The sequence below is a fragment of the Seriola aureovittata genome, chromosome 3 (genome assembly GCF_021018895.1).
Source record: "Seriola aureovittata isolate HTS-2021-v1 ecotype China chromosome 3, ASM2101889v1, whole genome shotgun sequence".
Taxonomy (NCBI): domain Eukaryota; kingdom Metazoa; phylum Chordata; class Actinopteri; order Carangiformes; family Carangidae; genus Seriola; species Seriola aureovittata.
Window position 1 is genome coordinate 381428 of NC_079366.1, and position 27988 is coordinate 409415.

Here is a 27988-nt window from a genome sequence, read left to right on the forward strand (position 1 = left end):
CTAATATGAGGTTCAGTAGTCTGATGTGTCTCATCTCAAAGATACCTGTCAGTCAGTTTCTGTCCTTCGCCTGCAGCCCAACAGGAAAAGACGGTCTGTGGATGGTTTGATTGTTGAAGTAAAAAGGGTGTAAACTTTGATGTGTCTAAATCAGACTGTGACCCTGTCCTTTAAGTCAATCTGGACAACAACATCATTCTAAAAATATTCTATATTTCATTTTTAATGTGAAATGAAATAAGACAAACTTGTTTTGTCTAATATGTATTCATTCTCTGTGGTTTCACCTCTTGAAAACAAGGGGAAGCCCTTGTTTTCTGTCCATATTCACACATAATTGGGTGTCTGCAATCAGGCCTGTCGTAGACCGAACATGGGGAAGGTCCTCAAAATGCCTGCAAATTCATAATAAAGTCATCAGCATTGTGAATGAGAGAAAGCAGCTGTTGACAAAAATCTGTGGACATAACTTGCCAGCAGTATTAGGCTACATGATACAATTATAAATGAAAATATACCATGTTTCTAAGGTATCTGAAATATGATCAATATAGTGTTTTTGTGTTATCAGTTTCACTGCTTTACAAAATAATTGATGGAAATGAACCCTCAGCAGCATCAGAAAACTTTATTAACTTGGTTATTACTTAACATGACTCCGCAGTGTGTAACTTCTGTCTCTAGGTGTCTCTCAATCAAAACAATAACAAAAGACGTCATGATCATGGGAGTTGTTGTCTTCACAACCATTACCATAAGCTCCTCCCCGATTTGGATTCCTTCAGTGTCAGTGGTTCAGTAAATCAAACAGACCCAGTGATTATAACCATTAAAAACAGTAAATAAAGCAGTTTCACATTTAAAGTCAGTGTTTGACCGATGCTCTACGTAGAACAGGGAACAGTTGGAGCTGAGATTGAAACTAACCTTTGTTGTAATTGTGTCTCTGAAAACTTATGAACCAGACATTCAGGAGGTTTTTACCAGTAGCTGAATTATTTATTTTTTGTTATACTTAAACTTTTATTGTTTTGTTTTGTTTTTCAAATAGAAAAATTAGATGGTACATTTTTCTTACATACTGATGCAGATACTTATACAAGTTCAAAAGAAATAGAGAAAAAAGAAAAAAAGGGAGGGTCTAGAGAATGTGCTAAACATAAAATGTAATTCAAGCCATCTATACAATACAGCAATACATAAGGAAATGGGCAGTTTATGTTATTTTGGGAGTATGACTAAGGATTCTGAGGAAGATTTAGATTTAGATTTATTTATTTTGCGAACAATGTCCATTATGACCTTCCACAATTGTTGTACCTCATTATAAACTTCAGAGAGGTTAGACGCAGCTCCCTCCATGGAGATAGTCTCAAGGAATGTTCAAAGCCGCAGTCCCTCTTTCAGTTGATGTGTGTCCTTCCAATTTGTTGCTGTCATGCATCAAGTTGTTAAAATCTGGTTGTTGTGTTGTGTTTATCTTGTTTGCAGTTCCAACAAAGATCAGAATCAGACATACCCATGTTATGTAATCGAACTATGCACAAAATTATAATTTATCATTTTATTCTTCACTGATTTAGATACTTTGAAAAGTGTTTTCCATACATGATTCCATTCTTAGGTTTCCAAAGATATCCCTAAGTTGGTTTCCCAATTTTTTTTAACTGTATTCCAATTTTCGCCTGATGTTCTTTGTTCATCAATTTATATAATTTCAACACAATTTTGTCCTTCTGTTTGACCATTAATTCTAGCTTGGACTCAGTATCTGTCAACGTGGGTATGACTATGGTTTCTCCTTAGATATTTTGTCAGTTGTAATCTTATTTACATATTTATTTTTCAAGCCCATATGTAGCTTTAAGCTGAGCAAAGGTTTTCAATTTTCTGTCGTGTGGGTTTCTCTTATCATCTAAAGTTATAATACCTTTGGATTCCCAGTCATCATTTATTTATCACTTATTGGCCTGCCATTCAACATAAACCTAGAGTTGTAATGGATACATGGAACACTGGGAGAGTTAGTAATCTTAAAATTAATCATATTCTGGAGTGTTTTCACAACAGAGCATGAAAACTGAATCAAAGGGTTATCAATGTTCTTACATAAAAGGAGCATACCACAGCCCTTGCAAAGTGACCTTATCTTGCTTGTCTAAAGCTTCCTGTTCCATATTTTCCCATCTTGTATCTCTTGAATTAAAGCCATAATCCCATTTCAAAGGATATCTAGAGTTAAATGCAATATATACACATTTGGAAGGCCTAGGCCCCCGTTTTCCCTGTCCACATATGTTATTGCTACTAACCCTGGGAGTCGTGTTGTTCTTTATAAAATCTGTGAATATTGTGTCAAACTCTTTGAAAAAATTTTATCCAAAGGAAGGGGAATAGCTGCCATAATGAAAGTAATCTTCGGTAACACAGTCATCTTTAAACTTACACCTATCAATATCATTTTTTATATTATTTATGAGCTTTTTCAAATTAAATGGGGAAATATCATATATGTTAGACTTCAGAGTTATACCAATATATCGCATCCTACCAGGGGACCATTTAAATGGCAAATTAGCAATATGTACTTATGGCAGCGGGCATTAAAGGTAAAGCCTCAGATTTATTCCAATTAATTTTGTATCACAATATAGCTCCAAACTCCCCTGCAGTCTCAAGACTATGACGAAAGGATGTGGGAGGATCTGATAATGTTAGGAGGATATCATCTGCAAAAAGACTTTTCATCTCCATTACTGGAGCTGCAATTCCTTTAATATTGTGGTTTTCTCTAAACAGTATGGCCAAAGGTTCTATGACACAACAAAGAGCATAGGACTCAAAGGGCACCCCTGAGGTGTCCCTCGTCTACATTCAAATGGTTCAGAGATTATGCTATTTGTAGTTATTCAGGCTTTAGGAGTTGAGAATATCAATGAAATTTCATTTGTAAAATTTGGACCAAACCCAAATTTGTTCAATGTTTTGAAAAGATATGACCATTCAATCCGGTCATATGCCTTTTTTTCTCATATTGTCTGCAATTTGTCTGGACCTTACAACACCAAGTTGATCAATGTGAATGAGTTTAGGTAGGATTTCATCTAATCGTCTTGCAAAATTTTTTAAAATATATTTTCCTCCGGGTGATAGGGTGATATCCTCCGCACTATAAGGGGTCCTTGTTAGGTTTAAGTAGGACTGTGATGAGGGAAAAATGTGTTGAGTCGGGTAGTTATCCATTTTCCTTGGCATCATTGAAAACCTTTTGTATTTTATCAACTAATTTGGATGACAAAGTTTTATAGAAATTCATACTGAGCCTGTCATCACCAGGGGCTTTACAACTAGCCAGTTTGTTGATGGCAGCCAAAATGTCTGCTTGAGAAATTGGTCTTTTGAAATTTTCTCTATCTTCAGTGAATAGAGTAGACAAATAAATTTTCCTAAAAAACAACTCCAAATCAACTTTAAATTAAATTAACTTCTGAAGAGTATAGTGTTTTATAATATTCTTTGAGTCTCTTATTGATGTCTTGAGGCGATTTTAATATTTCCTCATTTTCTGATTTAATTGCAGGAATAAGACAAGAGGTCCTTGCCTTTTGAAGCCTATGGGCTAACAGTTAACCAGCCTTTGTCCCCATTTTCCAAGTATTTTGATTTTAAGTGATACAGATCAAATTCTGTCTTTTAATTTAATAAGTTTAAATTCTCATTTAAAAGTAAAGAGTTATTTAATTTCCACATGGAAGGTTTGATATGATGAATGGATGGAGAGGAGGCCAATGCTATGTGGCAGTGATCACCAGCAGCTAAATTTTATCCACAGAGGTGTATTCCTCTCAATAAAAAACAGACCAGGGAATTAAAACCAGTAAAAACACCCATAAAGAATTTCACCTTTAAAAATCAGACATTCACAGATGCTCTTCAGTGGACAAACGACAGGACGTCTCCAGCAGCTGGGAACTGAGCTGTCTAACATTTACTCAGCTTGTTTCTCTGATAAGAAGTCCGATGACTAAAATCCTTCATCTGGTTCAAATGTAGAGTTGAAAACCACCAAGGTCTTAAAAGTGTATGTGACTTAGAACTAGATGAAAGTCATTGTTGAGCTTCTGTCAGACAAACACAACACATGATCATAGAGGATATGATGTCACTGACAGGCGACCAATGAAACGTTACCATGATTAAAATCAGATTTATCTGGTTTGAGAATTGATGGAAACATTTGTGATAATGTAAGAACGCAACATACAGAACACAGGTCTAGTTGTTTTTAGAAAATTTAATTTGGAGAAGTTACAGATTATAACTTTAAATCCTGTCAGTCAGTTTGAGAGGGCAGAGCTTCTAATCCTGTGTTTCAGTTTTAAAAATGGAGCTACCTTTTTCGTATTTATATTGATTTTGCCAGAGAAATCAGGTGAGATAGTATGAAGAGCTACAAAGCCCATATAATGAGCAGGTCACAGTGGATGTGTGGGTTAAACATAGACCTTTCACCCAGGAGTCTGGGGTTCAAATCTAATTATATTTATTGACCAATTTAATTTATTATTTTCAGTTTTTCATTATTTTTATATGAAACCTTTCTGTCAGAAAGCCTTGAAGTGAAACTTGTGCAGGAGCGTCACGCTGCCATGTGAACCCTGAATGACAGGCACACAGAGAGGTCCACTAAAGAGACAGACGGAGATGGTTAACACAACCATCGGCCCACCGATGTGAGTATGATTCACAACAATCACTCAATCAGCAGAAGGAGGAGATAGTAGTAGGAGTAGATACAGCTGCTTTTGCTCTCTCTCTCCTGTCTACTACAATAGGGAGAAATGGAAAAAATACTGAAAATAATAAGTTAAATATTTCAGTAAATATAATGAGATTCAAACCCCAGTTTCCTAGGTGAGAGTCCTGTTTAACCCACAAGGACCTGGAGATTGCATTGGCCTTTGTAGATCTAGATACTAATCTGACCTGACTTCCTCTAGCAGAAGGACTTTGCTGATTAAAACACATTTTTACCCAAAAAAAAGACATGACAATATTGTTACATAACTTGTAGCTTATATTTACATGGAGAAATTAAAAATCACCAGAAAAAACATAATGCTGTAGCACTTTGTAGACCTGGACTGCACTTCAGTGTCTTGTGGCCAAAATGAGTATTACAACAATAAAACAAAAAATCCCAACAAAAAAAAGAAAAAGAAAAAAATTGCACTTTAATTCAATTTATTAAAGCCTCTGGTGGTTGCAACGAGTATTACAAAAACCAACGCTTCAACAAAAAATCTCAATACTTGCCTTCAGGGTTTCCTTACTCATCCAACAACTGAGCGGAGGTCAAACATTACAGTGCAGGCTGTCTCCCACTGACAACAGGTGCCTGTACCACAGTTTTCTTTGGCCTTAACTCAGGTTTCCTGGTGTCATGAAGCTGCTTCACTTTCAACCAGGGTATGTCACTATGGCAAGCGGCTTTATTTCCCTCTGAATAACTACATCATGAAGTTTCTTTGATTCCTGACTGTGATGAAGCCTTAACTCTCTTCTTCATCACTGCAGCTCAGAATAACATAAGGAGAAATAAAGACTAAACCAACAATGATGATGCACTGTTCAATATTTCTATGATTATAAAGGAACATTTCAGTCAGACTGACTCATCAGACATCAACTACCTCTGTCCTGTTCTCTGCTTTAGGCTGTAGAAACAGGCTGACATTACCTTTTAACCTTTTATCTGTGCTCGACACTCACCCCTCCTCTTTGACCATTTATGGATTAGGCGGGAGTTAGGGGTGGAGTCAGGCACTGCCAAGATGGTGATTGCAGCAGCTCACTTTTTTTTAAAAATTTAATTATTCACAATTTACAAATTATGTCAAACACTAACATATAACACAACTTGAGAGCTGTTTCACACATACAAAAACACAGTCATAGAATAAATAAATTTACAAAATCTTAGATAAACCTTTGCATTCAATAAAAATTATATAATAAAAACAAATCAAATAAATAATAATAACATAATAATACAATATCGTTATGTCAACTCATAAATATATTTAACAATCTCTGTAATCATAAATTTCATTAAATGCCAGGGAGTACATCAAATACCTTTTCATAGTTATCAAAAAATTGTGTATTCTTTTTATTTTTAACCAGGGCTAAAGATTTATAAAGTGAATTAAATTCAGCCAAAAAATGAGGAAAGGTTGGCTTGGAGGCTGAAAATTTTTGCCTATGAATAAAATATTTCCCCAATAAAATGAAGAAATTAACTAAATACTGAAGACATGTGTTCTTCTTATTTTCATAATAACATATAACCTCTTTCAGGAAAAAACAGTATGACATGTTAACATGGGTGAAGATATGAGAACACAAGTCTGACCAAAATTGCATCGTGACATTACATTCAAAAAACAGATGGTTTAAAGTTTCATCAGCATGCCCACAAAAAACACAAGAGCTGTCCACATCCATGAACTTTGAAATGAAAGAGTTAACAGGATATATTTTGTGAAGAATTTTGAAATGAGTTTCTTTTACTTTGTTATGAATACAGTATTTGTGAGGAAAAGCCATGCTTTTCCCCAGTCTACGTACTCTAAATGAGAGCGCCAATAAAATTTTCCTCGTGGAGAAAACCTCTTTTTATCTTGAAAAATTTGTCTTATATGTTTATTGTTACATTTCTTGTCTTGTATGTTGATACCATTCAATAGCAAAGCAGATGTGCCCTCCGGTCTAATTCCTTCATAGAAGGATAAGTGACTTTTCATTAAATTAAGTAAGCCAGAGGGGATTGCTTTTATCACTGAGTTGTATTCTTTGAAAGGTATAGGAAAATTATGACGAGATATAAAACTCTCATAGGAGAGGACAAGACCATGTTCATCCAAAACAGACAAGATATTATTTATACTTTTCTCAAACCATTTGGAATAAAAAAGAGACTTATTCCTAGTAGTTATACCCTCATTATTCCATAACAAAGTACAAAGCACAATTTCCAGGAAAGAAGTGATTGCTGATGAAATTTAGACAGCATGACCGGAAGCGTGTCAGGTGAATAGTTGCAAGTTAAAACAAAAGCAAGCCCACCAAATTTTTCAAAAATATGATTGGGGATGAAGAACCACAATGAATTTTGATGTGTCAAACATCTTTTTAACCAATTGATTTTAAAAGTATTTATAATATCAATGAAATAAAGCACTTCAAGGCCACCTTCCGCTCTGCTGTTAGATAGAACTGCATTTTTAAGTTTGTGTGTTTTATTTCTCCAGATGAAGTCCAGAAATAGCTTGTTAATTACTTTAGCAGTGGCATCATTCACAAAGAGAGAAAGAGATGGAGAAACAAAATGAGAGATGCCTTCAGCTTTCGACAAAAGGACCCTGCCGTATAATGTTAAGTCTCTTTGAAGCCAAAGGTTAAAGATATTCTCTAGTTTTTTTAATTCTTCCAGAAAAGTTCAGTTGTTGCCTTGCTATTAAATTTTTTGTTATATGAATACCTAAGGGCTGCACGGTGGTGCAGTGGTTAGCGCTGTCGCCTCACAGCAAGAAGGTTCTGGGTTCGAGTCCCGGCTCGGCCGTGGGATCTTTCTGTGTGGAGTTTGCATGTTCTCCCCGTGCAAGTGTGGGTTCTCTCCGGGTACTCCGGCTTCCTCCCACAGTCCAAAGACATGCAACATGGGGGGCTAATTGGATACTCTACATTGACCATAGCTGTGAGTGTGAATGGTTGTAAAGGAAAAAACAGAATCAGATATTAGTTTTTGATCTATACATTTACTGCCATTAATATTAAGCATATTTAGTAACTTTCTTTGACCATTTCTTTTCTCCAAAGCAAAAAAATAGCTGGAGTTTGTTTCCCCCTCTTCCAGCCACTTGGCTCTGGATCTCACAAATGCACCCTTGGCTAACTCAATATAAATCTGATCTATTTTTAACTGTTTTTCCTTTACTTCTAACTCCTCTTCAGAAGATAAATTGGGTTTAGATAAGAGGAAACCAATTCTGCTCAGTAATTCAGCTTCCGTTTTATTTTTAAGGACTTTTAATTCTTTACCTCTCTTTACAGCAATACTTCTTGTCATAAACTTGAAGTACTCCCATTTTTGTGTATATTCATTGTCCGCAATTTCATTAAAAATTTCACTGGCTAGAATTTTTATACTATCATTAAAACAATTGTCTTTAAGAAGGGCATTATTAAATTTCCAGTATCCTCGTAGTTTGGTCGTATTCTGTGAGCCCCCTAATTTCAGAGTGATTTTCTTATGATCTGACAATGGGGCAACAGAATGGGAGATATCTTTCACATACTGAAGTGCAGAGGAAGAAACTAAAAAAGATCAATCCTGGATCTAGATGAAAGGTTACTATTAGACCATGTAAATTCCTGTATATCTGGGTTAAAAAAACGCCATGTATCGGCCAGAGAGAGATCTGAGCAAAGTTTCAAAACAATATTGTTGTTCAGAAAAGATTGACACAGTTTTGGGGGGAATCTATCTATTGCATCATCAGGACACTCATTAAAGTCGCCAGCTAAAATTACATAAGAGTTAGAATATTTGTGTAATAGCTCATTTATTTTTGAGGTTATCTGACTAAAAAGCACCTTATTGGACGAGTGAGAGTTATGCCCATAAATATTACATACTATAAAATTTGAATTATCATGCCTGAAAATTATAAGAATCCACCTCTAAGATTTCCCCTTTAAATTTATGCAAAAAAATTGAGACTCCAGCAGAACGGTTAGTAAATCTTATTCCCCCACTGCCCTTTCCAGAACTTTACATCTGACTCAGTGGAATGTGTTTCTTGTAAAAGTATTAAGTCAGCCTCATTATTTTTACAGAATAGAAAAGTGGCTTTTCTTTTCAGCAAATCGCGTATACCTCTGACATTCAATGACATAACTGTTAGAGAATCAAACTTAAAATCCATTAAGAACAAAAGGATAAAATAATGAAATAGCTCTCACAAATAAGTAACAAGAACTTTGAAGTGTGTTTTAGATTCCTTAAACGAGGAAGTGATAGACAGCCAAAAAAATTGTACACTACAGAAAAATATAGTGTTGGTACCATAAACACGGTTAGTTTTATTAAAACATTAGAATTACCACATATTCTGTTTTAGTGATGGGTCGGTCGCGATTTCTTTTTTTTTATTATTGTCTTTTAAAGCCGCATTGGTCAACATGTGGCTGTGGCAGCGTCTGTGTGACTATACTGAGCGGGGGGGGGGGGGGGGGGGGGGGGGGGGGGGGGGTTACAGACACTCGCATTTTGTGTTTTGTTTTTCACTGTACATGGTTGCACATTTTCATTTATATTTTGTTGAGTGATGTTTAGTTGATTTTGTGTTTTTTCACAAATTAAAATGGGTCTTTTTTATTTAAAATTTATTTATGTATATGTTATGTTAAGTTTATTAATAAAGCCATATACATACTATACATATGTTATATTTTATGTTTTTTTGCATCAGTTATTCATTTTACACATAATTTGGTAATAAATTCATTTAAGTAACAAAAAATCTGAGGAGCCACTTGGGAACCGAAAGAGCCTCATCAAGAGAATTCCCATCACTATTCTGTCTGCCTATTCACAAAACCCCAAATTGTTTGAAGCAGAAACTTTGCACCCAGCATCCTTTGCCAGCGCCATCTTGGCCCCCCCAGCAGGAGTTTCCTGCAGCAGCTCACTCTAAGCATCAGAAACCTGTGGGTGACATCACAGTGGCTACATCCATCTTTATTTACAGTCTATAGTAAAACCAAAACAATGAGCTGAAAGAGGATAAAATGTTTCATAGGACTGATGTGACTGTGGACTTACCTGTCTCTGTGGGTCCAGTGACACCTTTCATATGGTGCAGCGTTAATGTTGTGGGTTACATGTGCTGCTGGCAGAGGGGCTGGATTTCACAGATATGCCCCTGATGAAGAGGAGGACTGCGTAGGTGAGGTTAACCTGCAACGGCGGACAATTTGACATGAAACAAGAAGGTAAATTCTTATGAAGACATAGATCCACCAGTTCTAGTTCTATGTGATGTAAAATGACATTTTCTATCTATCTATCTATCTATCTATCTATCTATCTATCTATCTACTCTGGTTCTTTGGGGAACGTTTGTTTAGCCGGATGCGACGTCACATGTTTGCGGTCGGAGCTTGTGGGCAGAGAAGAAGCTACTTTAGCTTAGCTAAAGTCTTTTACCTGCTCAGCATTGAAACACGTCAAATCTCTGCTGTCGTAGTAATGGTCTGAGCAAACCTCCTCCTAACCCACCGGAGGACTAACAGCGTGTTTCCACCGACGGAGCGGCCAGCGACCCACCGACTGGAGGAAGGATGTCCAGCCGCCTAGCCTTTCAGACCCAGCTGGCCTCCATCATGGAGGTCCTGGCTAACGCCGCGGTGGCGGAGATCTGTAAGCTGGTGGACGATGAATACGCCGTGGTGAGTTTACAGATGTCCCAGTGCCAGAGAGAGAACAAAGCCCTGAAGAGAAAGCTGCATCTGCTGGAGCTGAAGATGGCCCGGGGAAACGCCGAGAGGAGGCTCCGGGAGAGCGCCATGAACAGCAGCCGGCCGAGAGTCCAGATACACCCGGGAGACAGAGTCCGGGAGTCCTTTCCATCCACCAGTAAGAGCTGCTGTTTTAAACCGTTAAACGTTTTCTTCAGACACACACACACACACACACACACACACACACACACACACACACACACACACACACACACACAAAATAAATAAATATATATATGTATGTATATATTTATATATAATTAAAAAAAATTACATAACATACCTAAACATGCTAGGACCTGAATATGACTGAATTACCATAGTGTGTCTGCATATGACAGTCTATTACCACAGTGCAGTGTCCTCTGCCACAATGATTTTTCATTAAAGTTGTTATGATACCTGCTGCGTTCATTAGAAGAGTTTTTTTCTACTAGAAAAATCAACAAAACACATTGAGAATGTTCCTTGTTTCCATTGAGTTCTGTTAGGTGAACGATATAATTTCAATTAAACGACATAATTTCAATTAAACATCGCAACTGATGTCCAGCATTTGTTAATTGTTGAGACGTTTGCATCCATCCATAGTTGCCGCTGTGTTATTTAATCGAAGGTGACCAGGTTATGTGGTTCACGTAATGACAGAGGGGGAAAATCTCAGGGATGTCAGTGATTTTGGGAGTTAATAGTCTGCAATGTTCTTGGATGTCATGTGAACACTCAAGTCATGTCGTGTGTTTCCGTTTCACTCTTGCGACATATTGCTCTGTCGAATAGACTGAAAAACTGCAAGTCTACAATTGCATATTGTGCATGCAGTAATCCAATAACACGTTTTCAATCAATTCAAATTCAGTTCTTTTTTGCTGCTCTCAAACAGGAGGTTTAACCTGAGCCATTCACCGACAGCAACCATATCACATCCACACAGGGTCAGAAGTATACAGTTGTTAACATCATTGTTTTGCTGCAGCGCTGTTCACAGGTTGTGGAACCCCCCCAAAAGAACATTTCTGTACCCATAGTGACAGTCTACCCCTGTGTCCTGTTACAAAAATATACCCACTGGAAAGGTACAGAATTGGTACCTTTTTTTTCAAGTTATTTTTTGGCATTTTTGCCTTTTATTTATTATTTTGCCTCCAGAATTGGTGGCACCTTATTAGGTACATTTGGAGTTACATGTCATTTTGTACCTTTTTATGAGGCAAAAACATGAACAATTATTGGCCAACATTTATTTAAAAATCTGACAATTAGTTTCCATCTTTAACAAAATCAACATTTTATATATAAACTGATCCATTTTCAATGTGTTTCAATCTATTGTTCTGATAGAACCGACCCAGCACATGAAAAAAGGCAGCTTTTCAACATTAAACTGAAGCATAATACCTAAGAAGCCACTCTTCTTAGGTATTTCATTTTGGTTTCAGACACAAAACAGATTCAAATATCAGTAATTAGTATTACATTTACAAAATACAAATTCATAATTTGTATGTATTATTGAAGGCGTACACTGTAGAAAAGTGTCCACCGGTAGAGATTTGGCAGTACTGTTTCCACCGTGACACCTGTCCCTTAGTGCTGTGGTCACTCATAGGCAGCCTTGGTTCTGGTTCAGACCCAGACTATGTCCTATCTGGACCCCGGTTGTATAACCTACAAATAATCAAGAACTATTACATTTGGGCAGAGCATATCTATTATAACCAGCGCAGCTTTTCTAGCCTTTACATCACTGGTCACGTGACGCTGCTCAGCCAATCGTTGTGACTCGAGTCAGTGAGTGAGATAGACACAGGAGAGAGATGAGAGGAGAAGGTGGGGTATAAGAGGGAAAGAAAGAGAAAAGGATGTGAGTTAACAAAAAGAAGAAAAAGTGAAACTAAAGCTGCACTTTATTTAATTGTTCTAAAATTAAACACTTTATTTTAAGATGCACATTTTTCAAAAGCTCTGTTTTGTACCTCAGCTCTTGTTTTCTTAGAAATGAAGCATTAAATTACCATGAGAGAAGTTGTTTTTAATCACCCCAGTTCACTCCTCATTACTAAAAGAGGTGTGATAGACTGGGAGAGGAGCCTGACACCATTCTACTTTCATACTGTTTATTTGGTGGAGGACAGAGTGAGCCGCGGCCCCTGTCTCACATAGAGGCCTCGACACTGACAGGAGCTCCAACCTTAGGATGAGACAGATCTGTTTTAACAGTCTGCATGGCGGCTACCCATGTTGAGGTAAACCTGTATCAGAAACTCTGGGAACCACAATTTGGCCTGTAGGGATCATAACATGAGCTCTTCAAGATATGATGGTGTAGGTGAGTAGGAGGAGTTTACAAGGAGCTAATGAAGCCAACACAGGAGAGGTGTTCCTGTTAGTCCTCTGCTGCAGCATTTAGAGTCAGCTGGAGGCTTTTCACTGAGTTTTTTGGACATCCTCATAATAAGGAATTGCAGTAGTTCAGTCTAGAGGTCACAAATGCATTGGCTAGTTTTTATTCCTCCGTGTCACAGACAGTCAGAGCAGCAGACATTTTGTTTTCAGGTTGTACATCTGTCCCAATTTCGTTGACACGATATCTTTATCTATAACGCCTTAACAGAACTTCCTCAAATTTGGTACAAACATTCACTAAGGCTCAAGGATGAATTGATTAGATTTTGGGGGGTCAAAGGTCACCGGCGTGGTGACTTTTGACCCCCCAAAATCTAATCAATTCATTCACAAAACAGATTTTCCTTGTGAATGCAATATCTCAGTAACGCTTTGAACTTTTGAAATTTGGTAAAAACATTCATCTGGACAAACTGAATCCCTATAAATCATGCACAAATGTCCATTTGGACTGAAGGATGAACCGACTAGATTTTGGTGGCTAAAGACCAATGGTCAAGGTCACGGTGACCTCAGAAAACACTTTTTAGCCATTACTCAAGACTTTGCAGAAATGATGACAAAATTTCACACAAATGGTTAATATTTTATGTGACTCTGGATAAACAGATGTAACCTGAAACTAATCTCAGTGGAGGAGGCAGACAACCACGAGGAGGTTCCTTTTGAGCGAGGATGAATTTCAACATGAAATCAGAAAATCTAGACTGTGTTTCTACACTTGGCTTTGGGACTTTGGTGGATGAGAGAAATGAGTTCTACTGTAGAACGTGTGAAGAATACTGAGATCCAGAAATCATCAGAGTCACAGACACAACATCAGCAGCTCTTTCAGGGCTGAACCCTTGTCATTTGGTTGATTGATGAAATATTTATCCTTCAGCAACAATGTGATTGTATCTGAATGCTGAACATGTGACCACCAGTATTTCTGAACACACGTGTCCTGTGTCTGTGTAGGTGCTGTGTTTGAGCGACAGATGGCCGTGGCTCTGTGGTCAGGCAGAGCTGCTGCAGGTGGTGCAACTGGCCAGCCGGTCCACTCTGACAGCATCCACAGTAAGGTAAGCACCATGGGGGAGTCCAGGTGATGTGGAGGACTCACATACTGGGAGGGGGCAGGCTGGCTGCTGTGGTTGTACTGGGCAGCTGTTGTCAGTCAGTGCTTGTACTGTAGCTGCTGGAATCTGAAGCAGGTCTTTGCTGAGTCTGACAGAGCTGCCTTACTGTGCAGTCTCCAGATGTGGAGCTGGTGGAACCAGAGGCACTGCTGGTGAAGGAGGAGAAGGTGGAGGCAAACATGTCCCGAGCTGAAGAGACAGAGGAGGACGTGCCCCTTATAGGAGATGATGGTGAGTTCAGTAGCTGTCACGTGTATGTGTGTCATGATGAGTGACAAACGTTCACTTGGAATCAAGGATGAACTGATTAGATTTTGGTGGCTAAAGGTCAAGATCATTGTCAAATCACAAAACACTTTTTAGCCAGCACTCACGACTTTGCTCAGCAATTATGACAAAATTTCACACCAGTGGTTAATATTTTATATGACTCTGGATAAACAGGGATGTAACCTCAAACTAGTCTGAGTGGAGGAGGAGATTCTAGTTTATTTATATGTTTGAATTTAGATGTCATAAATTGGAACTGATTTTGGTGTCAATAGCTGCATTTCGACCAAAAGGAACTCTTTAGGAACTGAAAAGTTCCTGTGGCCCATTGTTGTCTGCGTTTCCACCATGGCCTAAAGTCCTGGGAAGATAATTATTACTTGAGAAAGAAAATATGGGACAAATTGGATACCCTATATATTCAATACAGGACACAGCCTATTATACATGACGGGTGGCAACCTCAGCCACTCCGGTGGTTGTGGCCCTTTATTTTTTTGAAGTCCTGTTTCAGTTTTTTTACCTTCCCCCGGACCTGTTTTTGCAGTGTGGAAAATGTATTCGCTCACTCCCTCCCTCTCTGTGGACTTTTAAACATCACAGGTGAAATAAAATGCAGCAAGTACTCGACCAGTCAGAAATGTTCAGCACTGCAGACCACACCCCCCAAAGTTCCTGAACCTTTGGAAAGTACTACCCGCTGACCAGGGACTTTTTTGGGGGTCGATCAATTACCCCGGAACTAAATTTAGACCCTGGTTCCTTAAAGGGTTCGTGGTTGCTGGGGAAAGTTCCTGCGGTGGAAAAGCAGCTAATGCGTATGTTAGAATGAGTGCTTCAAATTATCCATATTTTCTTCTTCTGTGTTTTACTTGAAGTGTTGATCCATAAGAAGATATATTTGTGGTTCATCTCAGTGTAGTTTTACATCTCCTCTCTCAGGCTTCTCTCTGGAGCTCTAGTAACAACAGATCGGTGAGCCAATTGGAAGAGAGAAGGCTCTGAGCTTCTGTTTTGATGGCTGATTGATTCAATAAAAAATAGCAGATTTCAAGTAAACACTCAGAAAAACCAAATCCTTCAAGGTTGGATGGTGGGTCCAGTGGGGCAGGGCTTGGTGACTACTTTGTTGTGACATCACAAAGTTCCAGAAGTACTGACGGCTGGTTTTAAGGCGCAGTTTCTGAATACAGGCTGTGTGCATTTCTCTGTGGACTGAGGCTTTGATAATTTCACAGTATTAATATAGAACCTAGACCTGATGTATAATCAAACAACACATGGACATCTACCTTTAGACTATATGGAGCTTTAGAATTACTGTCCCAGCTTTATGGCGTTACTTTTGTCTGTTAATAAAAAAAACAAATTAATGTGGAATCACAAACTGCAAAATGACAGCTGTCATGTGAAATGTTAGTCTTTTTGTTTGCATCCCTTTTGAGTTTGGTCATTATGGTAAAAGTACAAATGTTGCAGGGACGGGGCTTCTCTCTGTGGCTCTTCTATTGGTCTGATACACTGGAGAATTCTGGTAAGAGACCACTGAACTCCAGTAGCCCTCCCTGAAAGAGGAAATCACTGATTTGTAAAACCTTATTGTTTGAGACTGATGGCCTTGTGGAAGAATAATATGTAGTGTCTTGTGAGCTCTCAGGGCCACCACAGATTTTCTGAGACAGTTTGCATTGTTCAGATTCCAGTCTTTTGATCTGTGGTTTCGTGGTTTTTTGACAGATTTCTGCAGTGAAGACGTCGGGACATTGTGAGCTTGTTGTGAGCTCCCCTCCCCCCAATACTATAATGAATTTCATCATAATAGTATTAGTATTGTCTTGTCTCCGGCGGCTCAGTCAGACTCCTGTTTATTTTCATCATTTAAACAAGCACTCTTGTTTCTGCACATGCTCAGTTCACTTGTGATGGCACTACACAAACTGTAACAGGAAGTGATCAGCTTTTAATTTCATGGATATAACTGAACAGGTGAAATGATAAAATGACAATAGAGAATCAGTGTGAGATCATGATATTGGTGATGATGATAAATTGACAGATTGACCGGTAGAACCATGTGAAAAAGAGTATTAAACTGTTGTGTCTCCCCTTCCTTTGTCTCATTGTGTCTCTCTGAAGGAGTGCTGGAGTGTGTCCCTCGTGGAGCTGCAGGACAGAGACTCAGCCCTGAACAGCAGGACATCCAATCCCAGAGCCAGTCTCAGACCCAGATCCAGATGCAGAACAGCAGGCGTACTGGCAACAGCAGAGGAGCGGAGGTCAGTGACTCCTCTCCTCTCCTTAAGTGTGACCTCAGTTCCTCTGATGAGGGCAGAGACTCGCTGCAGGAAACGGTAAACCCCACCCAGTATGTCGATGATGTCAGCAGTGACTCACAGTTTGATGTGTTGTGTGACAACGATAAAAGTGCTGACTCTTTGGTTGAGGAGTTTTTTGACGAGCCCTTGGGGGCTGAAATGGAAGGACAGACGCCGTCTTGTTCATACTCGATGGCGGCGGCCGATTTCCCTTCAACCTCCTCCAGTGTGAACGGCTGGGCTTGTTACGGCACCAGTTTCCCGATCTCCCAGCCCTTCAGTGACAGCAAACAAGCGCACCATCGACCCGGCCCCAAGGAGAGACTGTTCGTCTGCAGCTACTGCGGCAAAGCTTTTAACCGGCCAAAGAAAGTGGAGATCCACCAGCGTGTCCACACGGGGGAGAAGCCGTTCAGCTGCTCCACATGTGGGAAGACGTTCTCCGAGGCTGGTAACCTGAGGAAGCACCAGAGGGTTCACACCGGGGAAAAACCGTACAGCTGTGGGATGTGTGGCCGAGGATTTGCCTGGATAAGAAACCTGAAGACACACCAGCAAAAGAGCCACCCTGAAATTCACCCTGAGGAGGAGAGCTGGGAACAGACCCGGACCGAGCCGGTCTGAAGACTCGGTGCTGAGGAAAAGACTCAACACAATGAACAGATCTCTAAATGTTTCACATGGTAGTCAACAGGAAATGTGTTTTAAATGTGTCTTTGTTTTCAGAGAGGAGGGAGAAAGAGATGAATTAGGGGGACGCAGCTTTCGGACAATTTGAACTTGGTTGTGATGACTTCATCCATCCTCTTCAAAATGACTTGTGAAATGTGTTGTTTCATTTAAGTGTTTGCTGTACACATGCTTGGACGATACTGCGCACAGCTGCAGCTTTGCATCATTAAGGAGAGCCAAGAGGAGCAAATCCCATCTACAGAGTGTTAGTCTGACTTCCCTCCTCTGTCTGTGGCTCTCACTGGTTCCTCCTGAACATGTAAATCATACAGAGTTTCATTAAAAAAATAAACTCTCAGTCATTTCCTAAATATAAAGGAAATGGTGACTTTTGGGGACTTTTTCAGTGGCAGATCAATCCTCATTTGGTGTTCTTGTGAGCAGGACGTTGTGTGCTGGACTGAGTCTAAATAAACCACAGTGTGTGTGTTGATGGTTATGAAGGAATATGTGTTTTAGGAAACAGTGGAGCTCAGTGGCTCAGATTCATCAGATGTGTCGTAGGAGATGGTGTCAGTTTGGATCTGCACTAACCCTCTTCAGGAATCAGGTCCTGCTTTACCATTAATAAATACTCAGTTCATGTGACGACCACATTATGATCATTGTAAACTGTACGGCAGGGGTGTGAACCCAATCACAGAGAGGGTCAACTGGGTCCAAGTTGAGGGCCAAACGGTGTTAAAGTTTATTGAAAAACAGACTTAAATCGACCGTGTTGTTTCATGTATTAGGTGAACACGGTCTGCTGTGACTCCAGACTTCTTCTGAACTCTTCTTCCTTCAGGAGCTTGAGCTGTGTCCTGATCCTGGTACTGGTCATGATGTTCGTTTTGTTGTGTCGTTTGTCGTTTGTATGTTATATTCTTTAATTATGGCCACATCCGCTCTGCGCAGAGGACAGACAGGTTTATCTTTTGTCAGTGAACAGATACTCTGTGTCCCACCTGTCCTGAAAGCCCATGTTTTCAGAGTCCACCTTCCGTTTGGCCAGTTCTATTGGGGGCGAGCTTAAATGTGACTGAATGAGCGTGCGACTCTGAGTATGTCAATACAGAGGGGGACGTAGTATCAGTTGTGTGAGTGCAGTTCTGATAGACAGAAGATATTATCTCCTTGAGTTTGACATGTGTATGTATGTCCGGTGTGAATCTGAGCCTCCCGTTCAGCTGTTACATTAATATGTTTACATTCATCAGTAACAGATGAGCAAGCGCTGACTGAACATCTGGTTCCATTTGCATCATGTGTATGAGACTTTAAAGAGTGTTGCACACTGTGTGGGAATAAATAAGAAGTACCTGTGTTGGAATTCAGCCTCAGTGACTGAGTGTGAACATGGTGTCGATGTCTCTGTAAGCGTTTGAGAGCGTTGTCGAGGTGTGGGCAGTCTTTCTAAATGTAGCACATTTCATGTATAATAGTGGAAATATTACATGTTTTTTATGCAGTGTTTGATCTATGGAATAAAAGATGCACCGCTGAAACTACTGATTTATTTCACCACCAGTATCGCATGAATGAAATCAGATGTGAAGTCAGTTGAGCACCTGGAATTTTTAAAATAACATACATCCTAAAGCCTTGAATGTGATCAAAGAGCATCGGCCCCAACACGACCCCCCCCCTCCCTCACATGAGTCCCTCTGTAGTGTGACATGTCCGCTGTGGTTGGTCTGTGACGACACGTCAGACAGTGAGTCAGACTGTGTGTTTACAGCTCACTGTCACATTCAACTGACAAATCTTGTTTAAAGCTTCAACCTGTTCTCCACGACACTGATGTGTATAATGTGTGAAACCAAATGTTACTGTGTGAGGGACTTTGACTTGACATTGTGTAAAGAAGCATTTAAACAGTCATAATGTTCTTCAGATGGCTGGTACCAGCAGAACCTTTGAGTTCTTAAAGGGTTAGAACACAGTTCTGGATCTCTGAGGCCAACACTGATATTTGAGAGTTAAAGCGATAGTTGTGGTGTTTTGACGTGGAGTTGTGCTCCCAGTTAGGAAAGCTGACCGGCAGGCACCCGGCAGAGTGTCAGAGTGATAAGCTGCTGTGGGTGGGGCCACCAGAAAAAACGTGTTATAGACACTTCGCCCATCGAAACAACCCAATATCTGTTTAAATGTAGCTTCATGTATAATATTTTTCAGACCTACGGAGTACACTATATTACGCCGCTTTCTGATTCACTCAGCTGACCTGCGGCTGCGGTGTGCGCCGTAGGAATATGGTAGTCCAGTGGTTGAAAAATGTAGTGCCAAGGGAAAGTGCTGTTTTCACAGGAAGATAAAGAGCTGAAATATTGTATATGAAGCTACATTTAAACATATATTGGATTGCTTTGGTGGGTGTTTTTAAAAGTGTCTGAAACAGGTTTTTTTTGGTGGCCAGCCCACAGCAGCTCATCACTCTGACACTCTGCGAGTGGCCCCAGTCAGCTTTCCTATCTCGGAGCGCGCTGAACAGAATCTACTGTAGGTAATGTACTAACTATATACTGTATGACTACCTCACACAACCCCACACCAAAACACCACAACTATCCCTTTAATTACAATCAGCTGCTATTTTTTTTCATTGTTTTCTACATAAACTCTCATAATCTTTATTAAAATCTAATTTGGTTATTAAAGCTGCATTAATCAATATTTTCTAAATGATGAGGTCTTGACCCACAGCGATGATGTAGCTGTGCAGATGTACACTGACTCCACTCCAGGTGAACGACTCTGTCTGACGTCACCTGTCCTCTGTTTATTGTGTGTGCAAAAGGACGCGGAGCCAGAAGTGGTGCTGGTGAAGATGGAGGAGGTGGAGCTGGTGACAGGACCTCAGAGCCAGGCAAGCCTCAGCATACAGGAGGGTGAGTTCACACAGAGCACAGCCATTTGTGTTTATCAGTTTCAAAATAAAATGCACACTTCCTGTACAGTGGTGGGTCAGACACTTTGTGTTTTTATCACTTAAAATCGAAACTGGATCAAAACTCAAAGCACAAAACAAGCTGTCTGTGTCTGATTTCATGGCAGTAGGTTAAAAACACCCTCACATCACTGTCAGTGTGCACCTGATTTACAGACTTTAGCAGCTGCTGTCTCCAACATGGAAGATAACCAGGAGGAGAAGCTGCTGCAGTCTGTCCAGTAGATCCAGTCTGACCTGGTGTCTCCCTCTGTGTGTCCAGGGCTGGTGGAGTCCAGTACAGACAACTACAGAGGAGCGCTGCCATTCGACGAGACCGCACAGGCTTCCACCAATCAGCTGTCTGACCTGCAGGAGGCTGGGGGGGGATTCTCAGAGGTCAGCTATGGCCGTTCTTCACTGTGGACTAATGGGGGGGGTAGTTATTGTCATGACAACAGCCTCCCTGGGCCGTCCTCACACTGCGCCCCCCTCTCATACCTGCCCGGTAGACTCATTGGAGCAGAACCTGGCAGCTCTGGGAGGGGACTGGCTGTTGAGGGTTCAGCAGGAAGGGGGTTGGCTGTTGAAAGCTCCAGAGGCTTCCACACCTCTGTGTCCTTTGAGCAGCAGCATCCTGTTATCGATTTGTCAGAGGAGTCAAGCCCCATTCAGGTTTCAGGCCACATACAGGGGGGGCAGCTGGCTGTTCAGAGGCCCCCCCCATTCCTGGACCTGGGTCCCAGTAAGGCTAAGAGTTACAGCAGCGCTGACATGCAGCAGAAAGTCCCCAGGAAGAGGGTATACATGTGTAGGTTCTGTGGGAAAGGTTTCAGCTCGCCAGCAAACTTAGAGTCTCATCTGAGGACTCACACTGGAGAGAGGCCATATGGCTGCAGCATCTGCGGCAAAAAGTTCTCCCAGTTCTGGAACCTGAAGATCCACAGGAACATCCACACCGGGGAAAGGCCCTACCAGTGCTTGCTTTGCCCTGAGAGGTTTTCCGACCCCAGCAACCTGAAGAAACACCAGAAGAGACACCACACGCAGTCAGGGACGGGTCAGCTGCCGAGTTGAATAAGGCCACAATATATGACAGGAACATAATCCCCTCACCCCAAACACCAGTCAGTCAGATCAGACATCCATGTCTCTGTAGCAACACAAAGGAGTAAAGGCTGGTCCTCAAACATTAAAAATCTGTATTGTCGTGGCCCATGAGGTAAACTCAATAAAATATCATTCACACACAACAGCAGAGTCATGCGGAGGAACAGGAAAAGTAATGAAGCATTTCCTTTATCTCATATTTTAATAGGCATTAAAAATAAATAATTTATAAACCAAGGATTAATCATTAAATAAATACTTCAGATTTAAAACTGGATTTACAAAAACACCATGAAACTCTCATTACATAAACCATTTATAAATGTATTTTTTTTACTTGAACTTTTATTGGTTTTTTTTTTTTCAAATAGAGAAAATTAGATGGTACATTTTACTTACATACTTATGCAGATACTTAAACAAGGTGAAAAAGAAAGAGAGAGGAAAAAGGGGGGGGGGGTCTAGAGAATGGGCTAAACATAAAGTGTAGTTCAAGCCATGCCATCTATACGGTACAGCAATACATAGAGTACATGAAAGAAATGGGTGGTTTATTTAACTTTGGGAGTATGACTAAGAATTCTGGGGAAGATGGGTATTTTGCGAACAATGTCCATTATGACCTTCCACGATTGTTGCTTCTCATTGTACACTTCAGAGAGGTTAGACGCAGTTCGCTCCATCGAGATCGTCTCAACCACAGTCCTGCTTTCAGTTGATCTGCTTTATAAATTAATTTATTAATTGATGAATAAATAATAAAATTTTCTAAAACTATTTGAAAGACATTTTTATGCCTTTATTGGATAGCACAGTAGAGAGAGACAGGAAATGGGGAGGGGAGAGAGGGGGAATGACATGCAGTAAAGGGCCGTCCGATGCGGGATTCGAACCGGGGCCGACTGCAGCGAGGACTGCAGCCTCTACATATGGGGGCGCCCGCTCAACCGACTGCACCACTTAACACTCCTTGAAAGACATTTTAAAAATGAAAATACATAATTGGATTACCATCATGACAATCTGTGCCGTCAGTGAAGGAGAAACTAAATAACTAAGATAATGGATTAGCTAACAAGAAAAGCAGCTGGAAAAAGGAAATGGAAATCGAAGAGTTCATCTAGTTATGTATTTCTATTTTTAAAATGTCTTTCAAATTGTTTTTCAAATTCTGTTATTTATTCATCAATTAATAAATGTATTTCTAAATGATTTATTAGATAAGAGTTTTATGCTGTTTTTGTAAATCCAGTTTTAAATCTGAAGTATGGACGGTGGATTAATCGTTAATTTATAAATTCTTTTTACAATTCCTATTTTAATGTTTATTAAAATATGAAATTAAGGAAATGATTTATTACCTTCTTGTGACATCACTGCTCCATCGAGTCATGTCACACTGCTCATAAAAAATGTCTTTATTCGATAACTGATTTTTTTTCTCAAAGCTAAAGGTACTGTTAACGTTACAGTCAACACAACTCAACACTTCCTGCACATATTTCACATTTCATTTTTGAGACATCTGGGGGCTTTTAATGTGGAAAATCTGTGCAGGAAGTGTTGAGTCGCAAAATAGAACCTCGGACACGGACAGTGTTTCTGTTGTGGTGAGTGGTGTGTACGAGTGAAGAAGTCAGCACTTCTTGGACAGATGTTAGACATTAAAAGCCCTTTGTGCTGTTGGTAGGCTTTCATTGTGAAACTTTCTTTGCGGGAAAAGGTGGGTTTCTCTGGCATGTGGAAGTGTATGTAAGTGTAGAGAGTGAGAGCAGCACAGTATATGATCAATCATTCGTCATTATAAATGAAGGGGTGTGAATCTGTTTCAGATGAAGGTCTGGATCTCATTCAAAATGACAAGCCAAACAACAGATACGTTACAGACAGTGCAGGGCAGAGTCTTGACACTGTTTGGAGAAATATTCACACAGTGATATTGTGTTTTAATCCTGTTCTTCCAGTGGACATGCATTGAGTTTGTTTTATCTACAAGAATAATTCTATACTAGAGGAGTGTGTCGTTTTAAAGTGTGACTGTTGAAGCATGAACATAGACTGTAAATGTATAACTAGCTTTTTCTATTGTGTCACAATTTTGTAAACTCCTGCTCAATGTCCATAGTTTGTAATGTACATCATTAAAACTATATCAAAACATGAACGTGAATTTGTGTTTTCCTTATAAACCACATTACAAAATTGTGACACAATATTAACAACAAATTCAATTCAATTTTGTTTTTATAGAACTGAATCATAATATAAATTATCTCAGGGCTCTTACAGGGTGGGTTTAAGACCTTATTCATGGGGGGGTCTGCCTCGACCGGTTGGGTGTGAGAACAGAAAGGGGGTGAGGGAGGAGAGAGAGAGAGAGAGAGACCTTGGGCAGCAGTATAAACTGTTGATTGTAAATTGTAAAAGTGAAAATACCAGTTATCCACAGGTTATGGGTGTTATCAATAATACAAAATAATAATAATAATGATATTAATAATAATAATAATAATGATGAGAATTGTAGTGGCAGATCTGGATCCTGCAGCTCCCAAAACAGAGACCTGCAGATTTAGGACAGAGAGAGAGAGAGAGAGAGAGACAGAGAGAGACAGAGAGAGCTCAGTGCATCATGGGAGTCCCCCCAGCAGTCTAAGTCTATAGCAGCATAGCTAAGGGGTGGTTCAGGACTCACCTGAGCCTGCTCTAACTATAAGCTTTATGAAAGAGGGCAGTTTGAAGCCTGATCTTAAATGTAGAGAGGGAGTCTGCCTCCTGGTCCCAGACTGGGAGCTGGTTCCTCAGGAGAGGAGCCTGACAGCTGAAGGCTCCGACTCCCATTTAAGAAACTAGGAGCCACAAGTAGACCTGCATATAGAGAGCGAAGTGTTCTGTTGGGGTGATTGGGAAATATGAGCTCTTTAAGATACAATTGTGTCTGACCATTAACAGCTTTGTAGGTGAGGAGGAGGATTTTATAGGGAGCTGATGCAGAGAAGCTAACAGGAGAGATGTGGTCTCTTCTCTTAGTTCCTGTCAGTACTCTCCTGCAGCATTCTGAATCAGCTGGAAGCGTTTCACTGAGTTATTGGGACATCCTGATAATAAAGAATTACAGTAGTCCAGTCTGGAGGTAACAAATACATGGACACATCTGTAACTCATGCTGAATCATACAGGTTTTTCACATTTAGAGCGTGAACCCTCGGCCAGTCTGAGTTGCAGAGTTGCCACAGTCCTGTCCACAGCAGCAGGTTCCAGCTGAAACAGACAGAACTTTCAAACATCTCTGCCGGGCTCAGACCAGTCATCAGAGGAGACACATGAGAGGAATAGTTAAACATTTCCATTCCTTCCTTTGAGCAGCAGGATCACTATATATCTCTGGGTGAAGTACAGACATGGTTAGCTTAGCTTACCATGAAAACTGGAAGCAAGAGGAAATGACTGGAGAAAATGAAGCTCTTTGATTACATGTATCTGGGGATGAACTGGGCTCCTATGTGGTTCTATGTGCCATGACTTCAGGAAGTCACTATTTAGCCAAAAGTCGTTCCAGAATGTCACTGTCTGTCAAATCACAATTTGCCATGTTTACGTTACTGTTTGTGTAGAAACAAGATTCATGTCCATCAGTAGAATCTACAAGTGTCATGACTGATACATGAGTGTTACATGAATGCTACATGAGTGCTAAATGATTGCTACAGGAGTGCTAAATGAGTGCTATATGTTGTGTATACATGCACATGAGTGTGGTGACAGGTGACTGTGGTGATCAGTCTTCACCTGGACACCACTCTGTGTCCTGCTCATCCAGTCCAGTGTGGATGTGTGTGTATGAATTCATCGAGTTGGGTATCTGTCTCTTGATGTCAGCCAGTAGTTAGACTCAGTCCTGACAGTGAGATTAATCTTGTCTGTTCCCAAAATGTCACACTGTGTGTAGTTGTTCATCGAGTCCTGTAACCTTAATGAGTCATTAACATCTGGTCTTATTGACCCCCATCCCCCTATTGTCCCTTCCCCAGTGTGCAGCCCCTCAGTCGACCCCGATGATATCGGAAGACTCCATTGGTGTCGTGTCCGTCCAGCTCAGGGTACCAGACACCAACACACCAGCCAATCCCAACACACCACCACCTCCACCACCGCAGAGATCCAGCAACACTCTCTCCTCTAAATACTCTCTGTTTGAACTGGATACATTCTTAAGCCGCTGGGCCACTGATAGTGACCCCGTCCCCACCCCCGGTGGCCCCTCATGTCCTTTCACTGCCGATGACACACCAGAGTGTGACCAGGACAGAGTTATCATTGTAGAGGAAGAACCATCAGTCTCCTCAGCAGTGAGGATAAGTGGAGGGCAGAGTTTGTCAGCTGGCCGCTCCTCAGGTGACATCCAGCCGACTGCGTCACAAGGTAACACGTTCTTCATTGTCATTAGAGACATGTCACACAGTGGTAACTGCTGAAACACACATCAAGATCATAAAGGTCAGTACAGGTCAGGGTGCTAAAGGTTAGCAGAGACATTTCTGATGACTCGTGATTAGACGAGAACACATCATTCATTTGAATCTGTCTCTGTTTTGGCTCCTGGTTCTGCTCACATTGAAGCCTCACACAGGGACCATACAGACCACAGGTGATGGTCACAGAGATGATGTTTCAGTCAGCATGGCAGAGGAAAGAAATCATCACCTGCGTCTGGATGTACATCATGTGTGTCCCTGGAAGTGTGCGTGGACTGATACATGTGAATTGTCCTTTGTGTGTTCTGTGAGACATACAAGTAGTGGACACTTCCTGTGGGCTGAAAGCTGTATGTGTGGAGGGCATATTATCCTTATTGAAATGACAAGGTGTTCGTATTGTAGACACTGGTTTATGTCACGGTGATGTCATGAGAGTGTGTCGACCTGAATCCATGTTGTCTTTGCTCTGTCAGCAGGAGGGATTTCTGTGTCCACACCTCTGAGGATGCAGGCTCCTTCCTCTCAGCGTCCGTGGAGCAGAACTATAACCACCAACAGACGAGCACAGTCTCAGCTGCTGCAGCAGCCTCGCAGCAGCAGCAGCTCTGAGCAGCAGGAGACTGTCCCTCTGTCCTCAAGCAGAGCTGCTGTCACTAACACCAACAGTGGGGATGAAACAAGTGTCTCTGGTATCAGCTCCACCTGCAGGACTATGAGCTCCACCGTGGCTCCACAGGCAGCTCTGCCTCTCAGGGGATCCACTGCGGTGTTGGCCAGCATCGAGGCAGCCATCGCTGCGCAGCGTCGAGCTGGCCTCCTGGCCTGCCACAGTAAAAGCCAGGCTGCTGGCGTTGCGCCGGCTGAGCGCCGCAGGAAGAGCTACGTCTGCCGAGCCTGCGGCAAGGCCTTCTCTGGCCTGTCCAACCTGGAGGCCCACGAGCGAGTCCACACGGGGGAGAAACCTTTCCGCTGCAACACTTGCGGGAAGCACTTTTCCGAGGCCGGGAACCTGAAGAAGCACCAGAGGGTTCACACTGGGGAGAAACCCTTCAGCTGTGACCAGTGTGGGAAGAAGTTCGCTTGGATCTGCAACCTGAGGACGCACCAGCAGTCTGCCACAGGCTGCGGACCACAGGACAGGGGGGGGGGGGGACTGGCCTGATCACACACAGTTTACTGTGTGGGACTGGATGCTAACGCTAGGAGTGTGTCATTCACACATACAGGCACCTTCAGAGTTACACAGCAGCAATACTTCACACTCTTCTTCATGATGATCAAACACTGTACCACTATTAATCACAAAATCAGTGTTTTCATGTTTTAGTTCATTAGCTACAAACCATGTGTACTAACATTACTACTGACCATTTACCAGAGGAGCTCATGTCGCTCTGATGCAGCAGACACTGTTTTTAGTTAATGAAGCTTGATTTTAACGTAGATTTTCATACTTTACAGAAATAAATAGAGACTAATAATAATAAACGGCTGCCTGGATGTCAGAGAAAGTTATTAAAAGTCCCACCAGCTCGAAACCAACAATACCAGGAAGTAGCTTTTACAGATTATGGGACATGTGGTCTTATTTTGAGCCAATAATCATTCCACAGTTATCACATTGTATTCAACAGTATAGTCGCTGATTCAAGGTGCTACTTCAGGATAATATTTGTTATCTACAATCTTCTGACATTCCACCACAAGCCTGGTTTTGGAACCACTGGATGAAATAATCTTTTTTATTGTGAACATATAAACTGTGTTTTGTTAATATCCTAAATAAACATTTAATGAGGCACAATGAAACTGTGTTATGTATAAGTCACGTGGTTAGATGAAAATGGTTCCAATCGCCTGGCTGCAGTCGATAAGCATTGGACTCTTAGTAGGTTCGAGCCCCACGTTTGGCGGCAAAGTTGTTCTTTAAAAAAAAAAAAGAAAATCTACTTGTATGTTCACACATCATGGCTGAGAGTCACCACGTTAAACTATTAGGTTCCCAGCTAAATATTAGTCAGTACTGTTGTTCTGTGTTATTAGGTTTGTATTTTCGATCAA

General features: G+C 40.8%; 1 protein-coding gene across 2 annotated transcripts; it reads left to right on the forward strand.

Annotated features, from left to right (window-relative positions):
• The first annotated feature begins 10197 nt into the window (after positions 1–10197).
• Positions 10198–27730, forward strand: si:ch211-89o9.6 (zinc finger protein 629). 2 transcript variants are annotated; one of them, XM_056371698.1, is made up of 8 exons: positions 10198–10702; positions 13954–14057; positions 14228–14345; positions 16521–16660; positions 20211–20301; positions 20623–20738; positions 25481–25871; positions 26401–27730. In XM_056371698.1, the coding sequence occupies exons 1-8, from the start codon at positions 10408–10410 to the stop codon at positions 27087–27089; spliced, it is 1944 nt and encodes a 647-aa protein (XP_056227673.1). In that variant the 5' UTR covers positions 10198–10407; the 3' UTR covers positions 27090–27730. The 2 variants fall into 2 exon arrangements, with proteins under 2 accessions (XP_056227673.1, XP_056227674.1); XM_056371699.1 differs by having other exon boundaries at positions 26404–27730.
• Positions 27731–27988: the final 258 nt, after the last annotated feature.

Coding starts and splice junctions, on each gene's coding strand:
- si:ch211-89o9.6 (XM_056371698.1), top strand. CDS start 10,408: ATGTCCAGCCGCCTAGCCTTTCAGACCCAGCTGGCCTCCATCATGGAG. Junction 20,302..20,622: donor AAGCCTCAGCATACAGGAGG/GTGAGTTCACAC, acceptor CTGTGTGTCCAG/GGCTGGTGGAGTCCAGTACA. Junction 25,872..26,400: donor CCAGCCGACTGCGTCACAAG/GTAACACGTTCT, acceptor TTGCTCTGTCAG/CAGGAGGGATTTCTGTGTCC.